The 18,175-nt window shown below is 39.9% G+C and overlaps 4 protein-coding genes and 1 non-coding gene across 41 annotated transcripts in view; 3 read left to right on the top strand and 2 right to left on the bottom strand.

Moving 5' to 3' along the window:
* Window positions 1–18,175, bottom strand: part of LOC127531965 (zinc finger protein OZF-like) — a 320,874-nt gene that overhangs the window by 146,326 nt on the left and 156,373 nt on the right. The gene's annotated exons all lie outside the window — the stretch shown is intronic.
* Window positions 1–18,175, top strand: part of LOC127532014 (zinc finger protein 239-like) — a 97,917-nt gene that overhangs the window by 750 nt on the left and 78,992 nt on the right. The window lies entirely within an intron of this gene.
* Window positions 1–18,175, bottom strand: part of LOC127530226 (NACHT, LRR and PYD domains-containing protein 3-like) — a 499,749-nt gene that overhangs the window by 454,789 nt on the left and 26,785 nt on the right. The gene's annotated exons all lie outside the window — the stretch shown is intronic.
* Window positions 5,319–5,400, top strand: trnas-aga (transfer RNA serine (anticodon AGA)). Its single transcript has one exon. It is a non-coding gene; the product is annotated as a tRNA-Ser (tRNA).
* The window catches only part of LOC127531971 (gastrula zinc finger protein XlCGF26.1-like), a 69,643-nt gene continuing 60,382 nt past the window's right edge, over window positions 8,915–18,175 (top strand). For 9 of the 14 annotated variants that reach the window (XR_007939208.1, XR_007939207.1, XR_007939206.1 and 6 more), the window contains exons 1-2: window positions 9,013–9,174; window positions 10,271–10,372. Coding sequence is in view for 5 of the 14 variants with exons in the window: in XM_051942730.1 (XP_051798690.1) it covers window positions 10,355–10,372 (18 nt within the window). In the remaining 9 variants the exon portion in view is untranslated. Of the gene's footprint in view, window positions 9,175–9,772; window positions 9,857–9,919; window positions 9,940–10,270; window positions 10,373–18,175 lie in introns of those variants that run through there. The other 5 variants (XM_051942738.1, XM_051942731.1, XM_051942735.1 and 2 more) reach the window with 5 other exon arrangements.

Raw genomic sequence — 18,175 nt, 5'->3', positions numbered from 1 at the left:
CTGCAGTTCATGTCTTCTCTGGAATTTGGACACTTTGATGATGATTGATGGATTGTGCTCATTTGGTAGAGGATGCTGCTTTTACACTCTTTCTACATTCATTGAAAGCTTCTGACGAGCTTCAACACCACTTTATTTGACATTCACTGCATTATTTTGGATTGAAAATTCATTCATATGCTCTCAATGTTGTCCAGCAGAATTCCTTCAATGTGGAACTACTAGAAGATGAGATGTTAACAGGAGCAAAGACCAAGGAGACCCATCAGTCCTCTGCTGTTTATTATTAGCTCTGGATATCAACCCTCCTGTTGGCTTCATTTACGGCACCAAAAAACAGGAAAAAAATCCAGAAATTCAGCAAAAAAATCACCAATTATGAAAATGTGCAAAAACCTTCAAAAAGAAAATTCCAATAATTCTTTAAAAGTTTATTTAAAAAAACAACAAATCCCCCTAATTTGGCAAGAAAATTCTTGTAATATGTTTTAAAATGAGTAAAAATCTTCCAAAATCTAAAATATCTAAAATGATTCCATATTTATCAGTAAAACTTCTGAAATCAAATCTAAAATCCTTGAAGATCTGCTTCCAAAGGAATCTTTCATATTTGGTAGAATATTGAGGACAGAAATGGAAGGATTTCAGGATGAATTTACCACAAAGGACTGTGGACATCTGCTTTTATCAGCATCTGTGCATCCACCCCCAGCTATGAACTGCTGCTGGTTCTGATAATGTATCATTCTGTTACTGATATCTGTAAATACAGACTGTGTGAATGACAGCTTTGCAGTTCTTTGCACCATTTAATTAATGGGCTGCATTCGTATGAAATAATTTACATCTAAACCTGCAACATTTGAATGCATGTTTTCTTTTTTTGCTGTTGTTGTTTCAGTTGCACTACCCACAGATTATAGGCCTGCTGTTTCAGTCCTGGCTCTCCTGGAGCTTTTTGGTGTGAAAATTCCTCAGAGTCATTCTCAGGGTCGTTTCAGATGCATCCCACCCATGCAGTCACACTGACTCGTGGATTACCATTTTCTTTGTTAGGCTAATTGCATTATTGTGGCTTTTTAAAATCCAGTAGGTGGTGTGTGAGCCGGTGAATGAATGTACAATCAACTTATGGATGAGATTTATTTCTTCACATGTAAATGAAATGCTTCGTTTTCACCGTCTGCTGTGAAGTTTCCACACTCTGGATGGGATACTTTAAATCATTTCACGGTGAGAATTGATTAGGTGTGGATTTTTATTAGCATTTGTAATAAATGTAATCTCAGTATTATCCTGCAGTGGCCTCGGGTTATTTCCTGATATCGCAACTTCATGGCCAGAAATTCATGAATTGGTGACTGATGTGCCATTTCTCAAAAGCTGAGTGACAAAGATAATGCTGCAAAGTCCCTTCTTGCTGATGTCATCTTTGAAATAGACCAGGCCCATGTAACCTCACACCTTGGTGGGAATGCACTCAGTCAAGCCTATTGTTTCTGCTCACATACAGTTTCTTGTGTGAGATAAGTATGGCCTGGCTGCAGAGAGAACAACAAGGCCTTAAAAGCGTGGATGAGACATCGACTGTCAACGCCTCGGTTTGTCAGATTCTTAACCAGATTCGTGCTCAAGCAGCGCCAAAGTTGACGAGAATGAACACTGTAAACAGCAGTGTGTACATGTGGTGGCTTTCCAGTAAGGTATGGTTTCTGATATCACATCATCCCAGACTAATATTCAGACTATTAGTCAGGATGTGATGAGCTGAGCTGGTGCCTGCTGTGATTCATGTAGCAGCTTCTGAATAGGCAGCATAAATGTTATGGCACAGAGGATGTGAGTCAGGACAGAGAGAATCCAGTTCACTGGGCCATTACTGCAGCTGAAAGGAAGAGGAAGAAGTTGGTTTGAAGATTTGTCACCATAAGATCTCTCTGTTTTAGAAAGGGGGTGGGTTCCTCTCAGGAATGTGAAAAGACCTGGGTGTTGGGAAGGTTTTTCCCCTATAAATAAGACTAACTAGTCACAAGATTCAGTGTTTGAGGGACAGCTAGTTCTATAGTATGGACGCACAGAAGGCACAATGTTAATGTTCTGTTTGGATCACTTCATGTATTACATTAAGGTGATAGTTTTAAAAGTTCAGTTAAAAAACCTTTAAAATCTGTATGTTTTTTTAAAGTAAAATAACAGCAAATATCTGTAATTTTTAGTTTGAAATAAAAGTGCATTTTTACATTCACACATTATATAATAATAAATTATTATTTGTATAAAATATCATTTTTTGTGTGTTTCTCTTTACAATCAACATGTAAATTAATACTTTTTTCTAGGATTTTACTGGAAATTATTGGTAGTTTAACAAAAAAAGTGAAGTTATGTAAAACAGTTTTAAATATGTAGAATGTTTTTATTTTACAATTTAAAAATTGTGTAAGATAATAAAATGTTACATTTTTAGGATTTGGATATCTTTAAAATGTTGTTTTGTTTTTTAGTTTTTGTGTGTTTTGTTGATTTCAATCATTTAATTCAGTAGGTACTATTTTACAGCCAAATGTTATAAAAGGACAAATCACAATTTAAAAAAAAACAGACTTTTGATGTGGACATTTTGCGCAGCCTGTTTTTCACAGTTAATATGTGAATTTTAAAAATAAATCTGGGATTTTTCCTCGTTATTATTTGTAATTCTGTAAAATGATTAACTTTTGCAGTTTTTTTTAAAAATTTAAAAATGTATTTTTTCAGTATATGGAATATTGGCTAATATGAAAACCAAAAATAGTGCAAAAACTTCCAGTCTTCACCACAGTTATTATTGAAAACCAGCATTATGAACTAAAGTGGTTGTTCAGTGGCTAAATCTGCATCATGCATGTGCTGAGCCACAGGTTTGTGCAGAGCAACAGGTCAATCAGAAAGCGACCCTCTTCTCTTTGTTGTCCCTCATCCTCCCAACATGCTCTGGTTGGTTCCTTATTTCACTTCAAATCTTTTGACTGCATCTAAAGTTCTGCTTAAAGCTCATTTGGGGCAGTTGTCCTACTCAGGCACTCATCAGCGGTGCTGGGAGGTGATACATCCATCTGCGCCTGTGACGGCCGCTAATCCTTGACAACTGTGCCCCTCTGGCACCGTATCCGTTGCACTGCTGCTTGTGTGATACAATAGGCTCCCATCCTTTGTCCTTGAAATTGTTTGAATTAGCACAACGGCGGGGGCTGGGGTTGCAAACATCAGAGTTACTCAAAAGGATTGACAAAATCACATGAGCATGATAGCTTGGAGGTGGTAGACGTGTTTGACAGATAATCAGCAGTAAAATCGATACAAGTGACAGATATAGAATCAGTGCAGCCCTTTGAATGAGTCTAACTTTGGACCTCTGCTAGTGTGCTGTGCAGCACAGTGGGCAATGTTTGATCAGTGGTTTATGTCAGAACTGATCCCCTGTAGAAGATGGACTTGTAGTGTGTTTTTAAGGGATCACTTCTATTCAAATCTGGCCTAAGTTGCCTTATACCTTTATACCTTATTTACCTTTATGAAACATGTTTGCACTTTTATTCAAATCAAAATCAAATTAAATCAAGCTTTATTGTCATTTAGCTGTAAATACAGCAGAAGTGCACACAAGATGAGCGAATGTTTCTTCAGGATCCAGTTTGAAACAATTAAACTTTACAGTAGAGAAAAAAAACTTCACTTCATTTTCGTTCATGTTTTTCTACTTCATTTATCTTTAACATGCTAATTTTTCCCAGACAGAGCTATACAATGCGGTACTACACTATAAACATTTACAAAATGAACATTTAGTGAAAGCTTTGTGTTGGTGCACAATGTTGTATTATATTACACCACTAACATATCATTCTGGGACATTAATGTTCATGCTTTTAATCTTGTTACTGCTTTAGAACTGCTAACTGCCTGATTTACTCTAAAGAAGCTTGTGTCTACATTTATTCACTTAATTTAAAGTCATTTTTTCTATTCCATTTATCTAGTGAATCCTTTTTAATAAGTCCTTAAAATGTGTTGTACTGTTTATGATTGATTTCATTCTTTTATTTCAACTTTTTTTAAAAATATTTTAATAAAGCTATTGTATTTTGACTGATGCACAACAACACAACAAGCCCTCAAAACAAATTTTTCACTTTCAGCACTCATTGCAAACTTCTTGAACCTGTTGTGCTTGCTGATCCATGATCCACTGAACAAATGCTAATAGGTGTGTGTGGCTGCATGTATGAGTGTGTGCTTGGATAAGCCACATGCAATCACTCGTCCCACCACCAAACTTGCAACATGTCCTCGTTGGACCTTCCAGCAGCCACTGACACTGTCACATTCTGTGACAAAATGTTTAGTTGTGTCAGTTAAACCATCACAAACACTAAGCACACAACACTTCATGACCAGCACACATGCGATGGCTGGGAACCGAACCCGGGTCAACTGCTTGGAAGGCAGCTATGCTCACCACTATACCACCATCGCTATGAAATGGACTGTTTTTGTGTGCTCTCAGGAGTTCAAATGGATAAGAGAAGTAGGTGCAGAGAAAAGGGAGGAAATGAACATCAGCCAGAAGCCCTGATCTCTGTCACGACACACAACATCTTAGTATTTTCTACAGCAAAACAACCTGATGAAAATTAAACTCAATCTTGAATCATTCTCGAAGCAACTTCCACATAATGGGAAAGTGATATTGATGAGCCTATTGATTCCACATTCCCATGGTCTGCAGTCTTTTTTTATAACTTTCTTTTCAGACTTTGGCTAGAGTCATTTTGTTGTTTATAGCCTGTATTATATTTTGAACTGCTGGTATTGATTTCAGATTGTCCTTTGGTGCACTGGAATTATACAGGGTAAACTAACTTTATTTTGTTCTGTTGTTGTGTTATAACTTAGTACTGTGTTTGATGATCTCTGTCAGATGAGAAGATGAGGTGGAGGACAGTGGAGGAAGTTCCATGGTGTAATGGTCATCACTCTGGGCTCTGGATCCTGGTGTCCCTGGACTTAATGGAGATGATAGGGGATGAAAAGTTGTGTGCATTTTTCTGACCACCAAGCCTGTCCTCCAGTACCCACCAACTTTAACCTCCACCAACAGGTGAGCAGAGACTCTGCTGACCTCAGGAGAGCTGCACGGAGCAACAGGGAGAGACGGAGCTCCAATATTTAAGTGATTAGATCAATGTGTAAAGCAAGGGTGGGAACACGACAGATGATTGTATGTGAAGCCAAATTTTGCGCTTTCATCACACAGAACAGAAAGCAGGAGCACAGGAGTTGTCATGGCCGAGTGGTTAAGGCGATGGACTAGAAATCCATTGGGGTCTCCCCGCGCAGGTTCAAATCCTGCTGACAACGTTTGACTCTTTTCTGCAGTGACAATCTATGAAATAAGAAGAGATGATGTTTAACTGATGATCTCATAATAAACGCATGAGAAAGTCCTGATTTGAATATCATGTCATTTCTGCACAGGCACTCACCTTTGATATAGAGGATGTGAGTGATGCTTTCAGTTGTCATATGTTTCCTTCTACAGTGCATGTATGAGGCCCCAGCTTCAGACTCTGACATCTCCATCAGTGTACTTCTTCAAGAATTTAAACCCACCATGACTATCCAGATTACATTTAACTCTGTAAATAAACATTTTTCAGCCTGTTCAATGTTATAAATGTTCTGTTTGGCCGTTAAAGGAGGTTTTCCTCACATTTTGGTGTATTTTAACCCTTCCATGGTCTAAATTCTTTGAACAGATCTTGTGCTGTAATCAATGTCTAACTGAGTTTTTATTTTCATTGCAGTGGTTGATTTTTCCAGAGCAAGATCAATGATTTTTTAATACGTCTTTCTCCAGTTTTATTTGCTCTACCTGTGGGTTTCAACTATTATAACTTTTTTTATTCAATAACACACTAATAACACACTTTGATCTTCATGTTTGTTTGCTTATTTGTTGAAAAGTGGGATTTAATTTTCCATGTTGGATAATCACAGCTTTTTTTATTTGGACAATGTTTATCCTCTTCCATGGCAAAAATGAATTGTTAAAATGAAAATAGAAAAAAGATCTTTTGTAAAGCAGTAAAACTAATGTTTTTATTTTTGTTCTGATCTTTTTCTCGCCATTTTCAATTATATTCAATTAAAATATGCCCTGAAAGCAAATATAAAGAACTACAAAGACTGGAACAAAAAATACTTATTTTTTGTCTTGAAGACTCAGAAACAAAACTTCAAAATAATATTTTGTGTTTTAATTTATATCTGTTCTTATTATTACAGTCAGTGACTGAGTAAAACATGAACAAAATAAAGTTATAACATGAACTTCTTTCAAACTGATTTTTCTCTGAACAATAAAAATAAAGTATGAGGTCAAAGTGTGACGGTTAGATCAACATAAACTACTAATATCCTGTTTAAACGCTATAGAAGCGTCAGAGCAGCAGATTGTAAAGTCTGGTCCAGATAAGGAGCTCTACAGTGAGGCTGACCGTCCATCATAGCTGTCTAACCAGGACCTCACATCTCTGAAAGCATTGGAGCTCATTTTTAATCAGCTTCATCTGGATAAACTGACCACACATTGGACGTTTTTACAACCACTTTCTCATCTCAAATCATCTGAAAACTACATTTAGTGTCACAATAACAGCAGTATTCCCAAAATACTTGTGTTTCCTCTGAAAGTTTCCTCCTCGGTCTTTGCTGCTGGTCTAAATGCATTCCGGGTTATTTGGTTCCAAGTCCTCACTAGTCTGGTCTGATGATCCTCCATAATGTGGGCGGAGCCAGAACACATCCAGGTATTTCATTGGTTCTTGATCAGATGCTGCTTTGAACTGGATCAGTACTTGGTCTCTGACTGATGACGTTTTATAAGAACACCAGAACTTAAAGGGGAACTTCGTTTTTTTTTTTCAACCTGAGGTCTGTTTTCATTTGTCATTTCATACATGTGAGTGATGGAGAAATGAATTTTCGACACAGCTCCAGTATTTAGCCAGGCAAGCAGCTTCGCAGCTCAGCTAGCGAAAAGTGTGGGGCGTTTTCACGAGAAAACGTGCGATTTCACGAGAAATCGCAGGATAGCTCGCGTGATTTCGTAACGAGATTTGCTTTCTAGCATCCAGAGCTTTGGATACAGACCACAACAAATAGCAATCGCCAAGTAATGTGGAGGTTTTCGTTCACTTCTCATCTGTTTTATGTTGTAAATACCAGCGGTATTTTCTCTTAAACTTTTTTGGAATTAAATGTAATCTAGATGGAAGATTTTCTGTGGAATTTAAGTGTTTTCTCAGTAGCATGACTGTTAGGAACCATTTTAGCTCCTGTTAGCACTTTTATTTATCCCATTGTGTGGTTTCCAGACTTTATGCTAAGCTAACTGGCTGCTGGCTGTAGATATGTGCTGTCAGTCTCATCTGTGAAACATTAGCATTACATTTTTTTTAAGATTGCTTAAGCACGGTTTTGAAAACAGGGCTCAGAATTTCAGATCACTACACACAATTAACACAACCACACACACAATACGCACAACACCTCAGGTCCTGTGCAAAATGAAACATACCATTCAAACAAAACCTTCTTATGTTACTACATGAAACACACACATTTCATGAGGATTAATTCTGTCTGAACCAGATACACACTGCTGTGTTTAACTTCAAACACTTTTAGCAGTTCTACCTCTCAGTGGTTAGATTACTGTCAGTGAAGTACACAGAGAAAGTACAAATACACAACATGGTAAATTCACCAAACACAACACAAGATCAGTGAAAAAGTCTCCTGTGACGATTAATGGCTGCTGGTTAGAGCTTTCATGTTTTCCTGAAGCAGAAGTTTAATTCAGTGTCACTCAAAGCCTGCTGAACCAGTCACATCATGATGTCTCCTGGCTTCGTTTCATGCAAATGATAATTCAGTTCTTTTTTAAGGCCACCAATTATCCACAATTTGCATCCCCAGCACATGAACACGGCAGCTCTTGTAGGTCAGTTGGTGTGCAGGTTAACAGCTTGGATCCAATTTTAGCAGACTTGAGCAGAAAACAGTCTACTGATGCAAACACGAGCGTTCAAAAGTTTGGGGTCACTTAGAAATGTAAAACATGAAAACCCAACTTTTGAACGGTGGTGCACGTAGATCTATAAAGTCCTCTCCAGTACTCGCTGCAGCTCAAGCACACCAGCTCACCTACGACCGCTCAAACACTGCGTTATGATTTCCATATCCTTCTGTACACTACCGTTCAAAAGTTTGGGGTCATCCAGACAATTCCATGTTCTCCATGAAAGCTCCCACTTTTATTCATGTGCTAACATAACTGCACAAGGGTTTTCTAACCATCAATGAGCCTTTCAACACCATTAGCTAACACAATGTAGCATTAGAACACAGGAGTGATGGTTGCTGGAAATGTTCCTCTGTACTCCTATGGAGATATTCCATTAAAAATCAGCCGTTTCCAGCTACAATAGTCATTTACCACATTAACAAGGTCTAGACTGGATTTATCATTTATTTAATGCTATCTTCATTGAAAAAACTGATTTCAAGAAAAAGGACATTTCTAAGTGACCTCAAACTTTTGAACAGTAGTGCATATTTAGATGTCATTTTTTTTAAAATTAGACACGTAAGATGAAATAATATTGATGATAGCTCGTGTCCTTGTTCCTCTTTTAGCACACATCACACAGTATTACAATGAATAAGAACATTCAATCATCAAATACAATCATTTTCATAACAAGCTGCTGTGGAGGCAAAACCTTTTTGTTCTTTGCAATAAATCTTTTGTTCTTTTATTCAGAGGTCTAAAGGTACAGGTGACACAGAGTGCAAAGCAGTCTATGTGTCAAGTCAAACTGGAAGGAGCTGAGAACTCAAAGGAGAAGCATTTACGCACAGGTCCTACACTCAGCTGGGGCGGAAACAATCTGCGGCTGCAGGTTTGCCACCGGCGGCAAAAAAGGGGACACAGGCAGCACTGAGGAGGAACTGAGAATGAATGACCGAGTTCAAACAAAGTGACCGTGAGTTTCTGTTGGGAAAGCATCAAGATCTGCAGCAAACTGTGCAGGATTGCCTTCATCTCCAAAATCCGGGTTGCAGCCGGTAAGAGCAGAATTCTGGAGACTCTAAAAGACTGTTTAAGCTGCCGATGTGTGCCACTGCAGTATGTGTTAGCATTAGCATTAGCCACGGAGTAAACTTTGTCTGTTTACCAAAAATTGCCGCGTGTTTTGTAATTATTCAGTTGAAAATAAGATTGCAGGCTAATTGGTGCTAATTAGAGGGTTCCAGCTAAGACCAGTGAATTCATCCTGTTTGTAATGGTGGGTTTTTACGATGCCCTTTATTTATTTATTGGATCTGGAAAGGATTGCACTTTAAAAGCACTTTATGCACTTTAAATAATTTTAAAACCATGAAGTAAAAAGTATAAAATAGTTTTAAAAAATGCTCAGAGTAATTTGTTAAACTGTGATTCAAAATCAACTCTTTAAAATGCAGATAAATTCATGTGTGGTATAGTATTGGGTTGAATATTGCTCATGCCATGATTGTCGCTTCAGTTTATGTGGTGTTGAGGTTGACAAACATAAACTGAGTGGAGTAGCATTTGCCAGTGTGGTGAAAATGTCCATGAGGAATGGTTGTTACTATTTGCTGAATACAGTGATGTGAACATTGTCCTTTTGTGTTCTGAAAGCAACTGTCTGATTGATGAGTGGAGTCCTGCTCAAACCCTGGGTAGATGAAACATCCTTTTTCAAGTGGGGAAACTGCACAAACTGTGAGAAAAATCATTAATGAGAATCACCTGTCATTGAAAGTGGGAGGACACTTGACACTATGGGAGAGTGCAAAGAACAGAGAGTGAGAGCTGCCTTTAAACAGAACACTGAGCAGTAAAATACATTCACTAACTTACAGCATGAACAGTTTTCTACCAGCAGTCCTGTCTTGAATCACCTGCAGTAGCATCTTTATGTTCTCTTTATTCTCTTTTTCCATGTCTGTTTTCTGTCTATGCTCCTTATTTTTAACAATTTAAGTTCATTTGTATCAGTTTTAGGTGAAACTGAAAAGAGCTAAAAGTGAACTATTGAGTTGAAATGTGTCCTCTGTGTTGGCTGATGAACATATGGGACACTCTGACACTTGTGTATAGAGTGGTATCCTAATGAAGATGTGTTTGATGTGACAGGTGATTGGCAGGAGGAGGAGAGTCTGACGGAGGAGCAGAGGAATGTTGGCAGCCATTTAGTCTGAGCTCAACAACGGAGGAAACATGGATTCTTCACAAAAAGTGAGAAACATACCACTGTAACATTATTATCATTCATTTGTTGTTTAAAATGTGTAAAGTTGCTCCAGTTGGTTAGATGGGCCGACCAAAGCCAGGTGACGTTGGCTGGAGAGATGTAGCTCTGCAGAAGCAGCTGTACTGAGGATATAATGGTGGACTGCTAGGAAGCTGCTTGTTTTTTGTTTGAGGCTGAACTAGCTGCTGATCATACTTTCTGAAAATGTCTTACATGGTGATGAAGATAAGTAACGGAAGAAAAGTCTTGTTTTTCAAGCAAGTTGTTCAGGAAGGTAAAGAGCAGCATTTTCTTTGGTAGAGAATAATACTTTTGAGCATTGTGAGTTTACAACACGGTCTCACGGGGATTCGTGAAACTGTCACGTCAGTTTTTGTTTCGGTTTCATGCGCACCAACACGATGTCGTCATGTTTTTCGTGCCGCTCACCACGAGCGAAACCCGCTGTGGTAATCACATCTGAAAGTGGTTTATACCGGCGGATTCATGACGATCTAAGCTGTCCATCGGCGTTTGCGGCCGCCACTGCGGCCGCCGGACATCTGATCACATCTGAAAGTGGTTTATACCGGCGGATTCATGACGATTTAAGCTGTCCATCGGCGTTTGCGGCCGCCACCGCGGCCGCTGCTGCGGCCGGATGTCTGGCGGCCACAAACGCCGATGGACAGCTTAAATCGTCATGAATCCGCCAAATTTGCATAGGAATTTAAAGAATGTCCGGCGGCTGCAGTGGCGGCCGCAGTGGCGGCCGCAAGCGCCGATGGACAGCTTAGATCGTCATGAATTCGCCAGTATAAACCACTTTCAGATGTGATTACCACAGCGGGTTTCGCTCGTGGTGAGCGGCACGAAAAACATGACGACATCGTGTTGGTGCGCACGAAACCGAAACAAAAACTGACGTGACAGTTTCACAAATCCCTGTGAGACCGGGCTGGAGTTTACCAGCCTTTTCCTTCTCAAGAAATTCAGACAGTTGAACCCAGAAGTTTACTTGCTCTGTATAAACAACACATAACCCTTTTTTAATTTACACGATCTGACATTAAATCTGGCAATGCTTCTCCTGTTTTATGTCGGTTAAGATGACCAAAATTATCTTTAAATGCCAGAATAACGAAAGAAAGATTTTTTTTTTTTAGAGAATTTTTATTACTTTCTTCACAATCAGAAGTTTGCATACACTGAGATTGCTATGCCTTCAAGATGATGATGTCCTGACTTTGAAAGCTTCCAGAGACCACTGCACACTAAAACACACATTGAGAGACTTCCATCAGTACATCACATGTCCCACTAGATGTGACAAAATCTTTGATCTGTTACAACAATGTGAAAGGTGCTTCTCCTCGGGGTTCCTCTGACCACAACTGCATCCTCCTTATCTCTGTCTACCACTGTACTGAAGCAAGGCAAAGTGCAGAACATCAGAGTGAAAGTTTGTCACACTCTGCAGGGATGTCTGGAGGTTACTGACTGGGACGTGTTTAAGGAGTCCTCAGCTGATATTGATGAACCGACTGATGTTGTGAGCAGCTGGGTCACAGACTGTGAAACCAGTGTTATTCCTGATAAAACTGTTAAACTATATCCAAACACTAAGCCATGGCTTTCTAAGAAGCTTAAAGACCTACTGTACAGAAAGAAAACAGTCTTCAGAGAAGGGAATGCACTAAATCTGTATAACTGACAGAAGGAAATAAAGTAGGAGATCAGGACCCACAAAAGACAATACAAAGACAAACTTGAGTCTCAGCTCAAAATGAACAACCTCAGTTCAGTCTGGGACGGCATGAATCTGATCACTGGGACTAATTAATGTGTCAATGAGAGAGTTCAGCTCAGTGGTTATAATTCTGATTTAGAGCTGGCTCAAAGTCTAAACAGTTTTTATGTCAGGTTTGACTCCCATGATTTTAGGGCTAAACATGCTGAGACTAAAAACTGTCTCATGTCAGCCTCTCCACAGAATCCCTTTCTTGATGTGGGCAATGTAATCTGGTGTCTCAAACAGTGCAGACCAAAGAAAAGTCCTCTACCTGATTACATCGGTGGCCGTTTATTGAAAACTTTTACTATGTCTGACTAAATGACCAAGATTGCTGCCGATGTCCCTGTCTATCTTATTAGGGACCAAGCCAGCGAAGCAGGCCAGCGGAGCTGGCGAGACCCTATTGTATTTGCTTCGTTTCTTATTAGGGACCGAGCCAGCGAAGCAGGCCAGCGGAGCTGGCGAGACCCTATTGTATTTGCTTCGTTTCTTATTATTAGGGACCGAGCCAGCGAAGCAGGCCAGCAGAGCTGGCCAGCGGAGCTGGCGAGACCCTATTGTATTTGCTCGGTTTCTTCTTCTTCTTATTATTATTTTACAAGTCCACCACGTTTTGCTTAATTTGACCCCCTAAACGTGCATAACTTTTTGAGAAATTTGGCACGTACGTCGGGTCACGCGAAAAATTCGATATTCTGAAAAAACAATCTGCAAAAAGTCTATAGCGCCACCTTGGGACACGACAAACGGCAACAAACCACAAGGGCAACACAAAAGGCTACAGCTCTTCGCACAGGAATGTCGTAGAGACATGCAACCACCACTCACATGTTTGTCCACTCGAGCTCTACGAAAACCTGTCTGGCCGATTTGAGCTATCTTCAATCTCGGGGGCGCTATAACCCCAAATATGAAAACCCTTAAAACATTATCTCCTCCGAAACCGTACAATATTTCGGCTTCATATTTGCACAGATTATAGTGAATATCCAGCCAAACAAAAGTTATCAAAAGAAAAAGGCTAACTTGTCTCGTTTTTCTTTTATAAGCTGTCAAAGTTTGTCTTCACCTGAAACCATGTTTCGCTTCAATATCGCCCCCGAAACGCGCATGTATTTTCCTGAAATTTGGTGCGCAGGTCTGGTCTGCTGAAAATTTCAATATTCTGAAAACAAATTCTGGAAAAACTCTATAGCGCCACCTAGGGACACAAAACAAACTGTATAAATCCCAAATAACCTCAGCTCTTTGCACAGGAATGTCGTAGAGACATGCAACCACCACTCACGCGTTCCTCTGCTCGAGCTCTACCAAACTTGTTGGACTGATTTGAGCTATCTTCAATCTAGGGGGCGCTATAACCCAAAATATGAAAACCCTTTTAAGATTATCTCCTCTGACACCGTACAATATTCTGGCTTCATATTTGGACAGGTTATAGTGAATATCCAGCCAAACAAAAGTTATCAAAAGAAAAAGGCTAACTTGTCGAGTTTTTCTTTTATAAGCTGTCAAAGTTTGTGTTCACCTGAAACCACGTTTCGCTTAATTTGACCCCCTAAACGTGCATAACTTTTTGTGAAAACCACCACTCACGCGTTCGTCAGCTCGAGCTCTATGAAAATCTGTCTGCCCGATTTGAGCCATCTTCAATCTAGGGGACGCTATAACCCAAAATATGAAAACCTTTCAAAGATTATCTCCTCCGACACCGTTCAATATTCCGGCTTTATATTTGGACAGATTATAGTGAATATCCAGCCAAACAAAAGTTATCAAAAGAAAAAGGCTAACTTGTCTAGTTTTTCTTTTATAAGCTGTCAAAGTTTGTGTTCACCTGAAACCACGTTTCGCTTAATTTGACCCCCAAAACGTGCATAACTTTTTGTGAAATTTGGCACACACGTTCACCCACTCAAGCTCTACGAAAACCTGTCTGATAGATTTGTGCTATCTTCAATCTAGGGGGCGCTATAACCCAAAATATGAAAACCCTTTATAGATTATCTCCTCCGAAACCATAGCGTATTCCGGCTTCATATTAGGACAGATTATAGTGAATATCCAGCCAAACAAAAGTTATCAAAAGAAAAAGGCTAACTTGTCTAGTTTTTCTTTTATAAGCTGTCAAAGTTTGTCTTCACCTGAAACCATGTTTCGCTTCAATATCACCCCCGAAACGCGCATGTATTTTCCTGAAATTTGGTACGCAGGTGCAGTCCCCTGAAAATTTCAATATTCTGCAAAAAATATCTTGAAAAACTTTGTAGCGCCACCTCGGGACACAAATACTGAAAAGGTCACAAATGGCCTCAGCTCTTTGCACAGGAATGTCGTAGAGACATGCAACCACCACTCACGTGTTCATCTACTCGAGCTCTACGAAAACCTGTGTACGAATTTGAGTTATCTTCAATCTAGGGGGCGCTATAACCTGAAAAATGCAATCCCTTTAAACATTATCTCCTCTGAAACCGTACAATATTGAGGCAGAGGAACTCCTCTGGGTTTCATCTTCGGTCACGGACGGCACTTGCTTGCCGACCGCGCGGGGGGCGGGGCGAGGTCCCGCCCAATGCTGCTTGCACCTTTAATTATTATTATTATTCTTCCCCGCACGTTTCCCTTAATTTGACCCCCTAAACGTGCATAACTTTTTATACAATTTGGCACGCACGTCGGGTCATGCGAAAATTTCAATATTCTGAAAACAAATTCTGAAAAAACTCTATAGCGCCACCTAGGGACACGAAAATTTCAAAAATCACAAATAACCTCAGCTCTCTGCACAGGAATGTCGTAGAGACACGCAACCACCACTCACGCGTTCGTCGGCTCGAGCTCTACGAAAACCTGTCTGCCCGATTTGAGCCATCTTCAATCTAGGGGGCGCTATAACCCAAAATATGAAAACCCTTTAAAGATTATCTCCTCCGAAACCGTACAATATTCCGGCTTCATATTTGGACAGATTATAGTGAATATCCAGACAAACAAAAGTTATCAAAAGAAAAAGGCTAACTTGTCTAGTTTTTCTTTTATAACCTAACAAAGTTTGTCTTCACCTGAAACCATGTTTCGCTTCAATTTGACCCCCTAAACGTGCATGAGTTTATATGAAATTTTGCACGCACGTTCGCTCGCTCGAGCTCTACGAATACCTGTCCGAACGATTTCAGCTATCGTCAATCTAGGGGGCGCTATAACCCAAAATATGAAAACCTTTCAAAGATTATCTCCTCTGACACCGTACAATATTCTGGCTTCATATTTGGACAGATTATAGTGAATATCCAGCCAAACAAAAGTTATCAAAAGAGAAAGGCTAACTTGTCTAGTTTTTGTTTAATAGGCTGTCAAAGTTTGTCTTTACCTGAAACATGTTTCGCGTCAATTTCGCCCCCTAAACGTGGATGTATTTTGCTGAAATTTCGTACACAGGTGTAGTCTTCTGAAAATTTCAATATTCCGAAAAAAAAATCAGGAAAAACTTTATAGCGCCACCTAGGGACACAAAAAACTGCATAAATCACAAATGGCCTCAGCTCTTCGCACAGGAAAGTCGTAGACACATGCAACCACCACTCACGCGTTCGTCTCCTCCCCCTCTATGAGACCCTGTCCAACTGATTCGAGCTATCTTCAATTTAGGGGGCTGTGATCAAGCGGCTCGAGCGGTGGAAGAACAGCGGTACAAAGGCAGGCGGAGGCAGCATTTGAGTGGTCGACTTCTTTTCTTTTTTTTCTTCTTTATTTTCCAAATGTGCAAAAATACAAAGTAATCAAAGTGCAAGTGCAAAAAAGTGCCAATGTCGTAAGGTGCGTTGGAGGTTAGGAGCAGTGGCTTCTCCAGCAGCAGACCACAACAGAACAGCCCCGACTGAGGGGAAAAGCCTCCTCTAATACTGGTCTGCTCAACAGGAATAAACCAATAAAACTGTGCAGGTAGATTGTGTTAACCTTAGCTATTAAACCGAAGTTAAAAACTCTCCAACATAAACCATAACCCAGAATAAAGTAAACAAAAAATAACTAATGCAAACTAACCCAACTAAAACCACCAAACTTAATCCAACAACAAAATATAAAGTTAAAACTATTGCAGCCACCCCTTCCGTATCCCTCCCCTTGGTTCAGCCCGGAACTGTCTTTTGGGCGTCTGGCTCCCCGGGGACTCTTTTGGCCAGACGCACCTGGACACAAGAGGAAACGGTAGGTTAACTGCACAGACCACTCACATACCCACCCCTCCACAACACTCAATACATTCACCGCATGCACACCACACTAATGAGAACAACCAATTTAAAACTATCTCACAATATTGTACATTCCAATCTCAATTGTTATGTTGCCTCCGCAGACCCGGCCGCCGCCATCACCAGAGATGACGCCACCGGACCGGACCCACGGGCAACCTCAATAAAAATGTTTGATAATAAAATATTTAAAACCGACAATCGTGTACAAATTATTTATTTACCAATTAGCCTTCTCAAAGTGTTGGGTGCATTAAAACGCTAAGTGAATATATAAAGTGTCGTGTGCAAGGTGCAAACATACGTGACGGACGGCCCTGTTCGTCACAGGGGCGCTATAACCCAAAATATGAAAAGCCTTTAAAGATTATCTCCTCTGACACCGTACAATATTCCGGCTTCATATTTGGACAGGTTATAGTGAATATCCAGCCAAACAAAAGTTATCAAAAGAAAAAGGCTAACTTGTCTAGTTTTTCTTTTATAAGCTGTCAAAGTTTGTCTTCACCTGAAACCATGTTTCGCTTCAATTTCAACCCCTAAACGTTCATGTATTTTGCTGAAATTTGGTACGCAGGTGCAGTCCCCTGAAAATTTCAATATTCTGCAAAAAATATCTTGAAAAACTTTGTAGTGCCACCGAGGGACACAAATACTGCAAAAATCACAAATGGCCTCAGCTCTTCGCACAGGAATGTCGTAGAGACATGCAACCACCACTCACGCGTTACTACTCGAGCTCTATGAAAACCTGTCGATGAATTTGAGTTATCTTCAATCTAGGGGGCGCTATAACCTGAAATATGCAAACCATTTAAACAACTGAAAAAGGTATCTTCAAAAACTCCATAGCGCCACTTAAGGACACAAAAACCTTCAAAGACACAAAAGGCCAACACAAAAGGCCTCAGCTCTCCGCACAAGAATGTCGTAGAGACATGCAACCACCACTCACGCGTTCGTCCGCTCGAACTCTACGACAACTTGTCTGATCGATTTGAGCCATCTTCAATCTCGGGGGCGCTATAATCCAAAATATTAAAACATTTTAAAGATTATCTCCTCCGAAACCGTACAATATTCTGGCTTCATATTTGGACAGATCATGGTGAATATCCAGCCAAAGAAAATTTATCAGAAGAAAAAGGCTAACTTGTCCAGTTTTTTTTTATAAGCTGTCAAAGTTTGTCTTCACCTGAAACCATGTTTCGCTTAATTTGACCCCATAAACATGCATAACTTTATATGAAATTTGGCACGCACGTTTGCCCGCTCGAGCTCTACGAAAACCTGTTCAACCGATTTGAGCTATCTTCAATCTAGGTGGCGCTATAACCCAAAATATGAAAACCCTTTAAAGATTATCTCCTCCAAAACCGTACAATATTCCAGCAGAGGAACTCCTCTGGCTTTCATCTTTGGTCACGGACGGCACTTGCTTGCTGACAGCGTGGGGGGGCGGGGCGAGGTCCCGCCCAATGCTGCTTGCAGCTTTAATTTTGCTTGTAATTGTTTTACTGTGTTTTTTACATTTTTAAAACATTTCCTTTAATCGTTGCTATTGCTTTTACTGTTTTGTTGCTTTTGTTGTTTGATGGTGAATGCTTGTGTAACTGCTGCACAACAAATTTCCCGGGTCCTTGGGGTCAAATCCAGAATTCAGTGGCAGAATTACAGATCTTTTCTGGACTGGTATCGACATCTGATCCCCTAGGAGAAACTAGAAAGTGTTGGTGGTCTGAATTGACCCTGCT

Source organism: Acanthochromis polyacanthus, chromosome 22, assembly GCF_021347895.1.
Source record: "Acanthochromis polyacanthus isolate Apoly-LR-REF ecotype Palm Island chromosome 22, KAUST_Apoly_ChrSc, whole genome shotgun sequence".
NCBI classification, from domain to species: Eukaryota; Metazoa; Chordata; class Actinopteri; family Pomacentridae; genus Acanthochromis; species Acanthochromis polyacanthus.
Note: the sequence above shows the minus strand (reverse complement) of the source record. Positions and strands in the feature narration are given on the sequence as shown.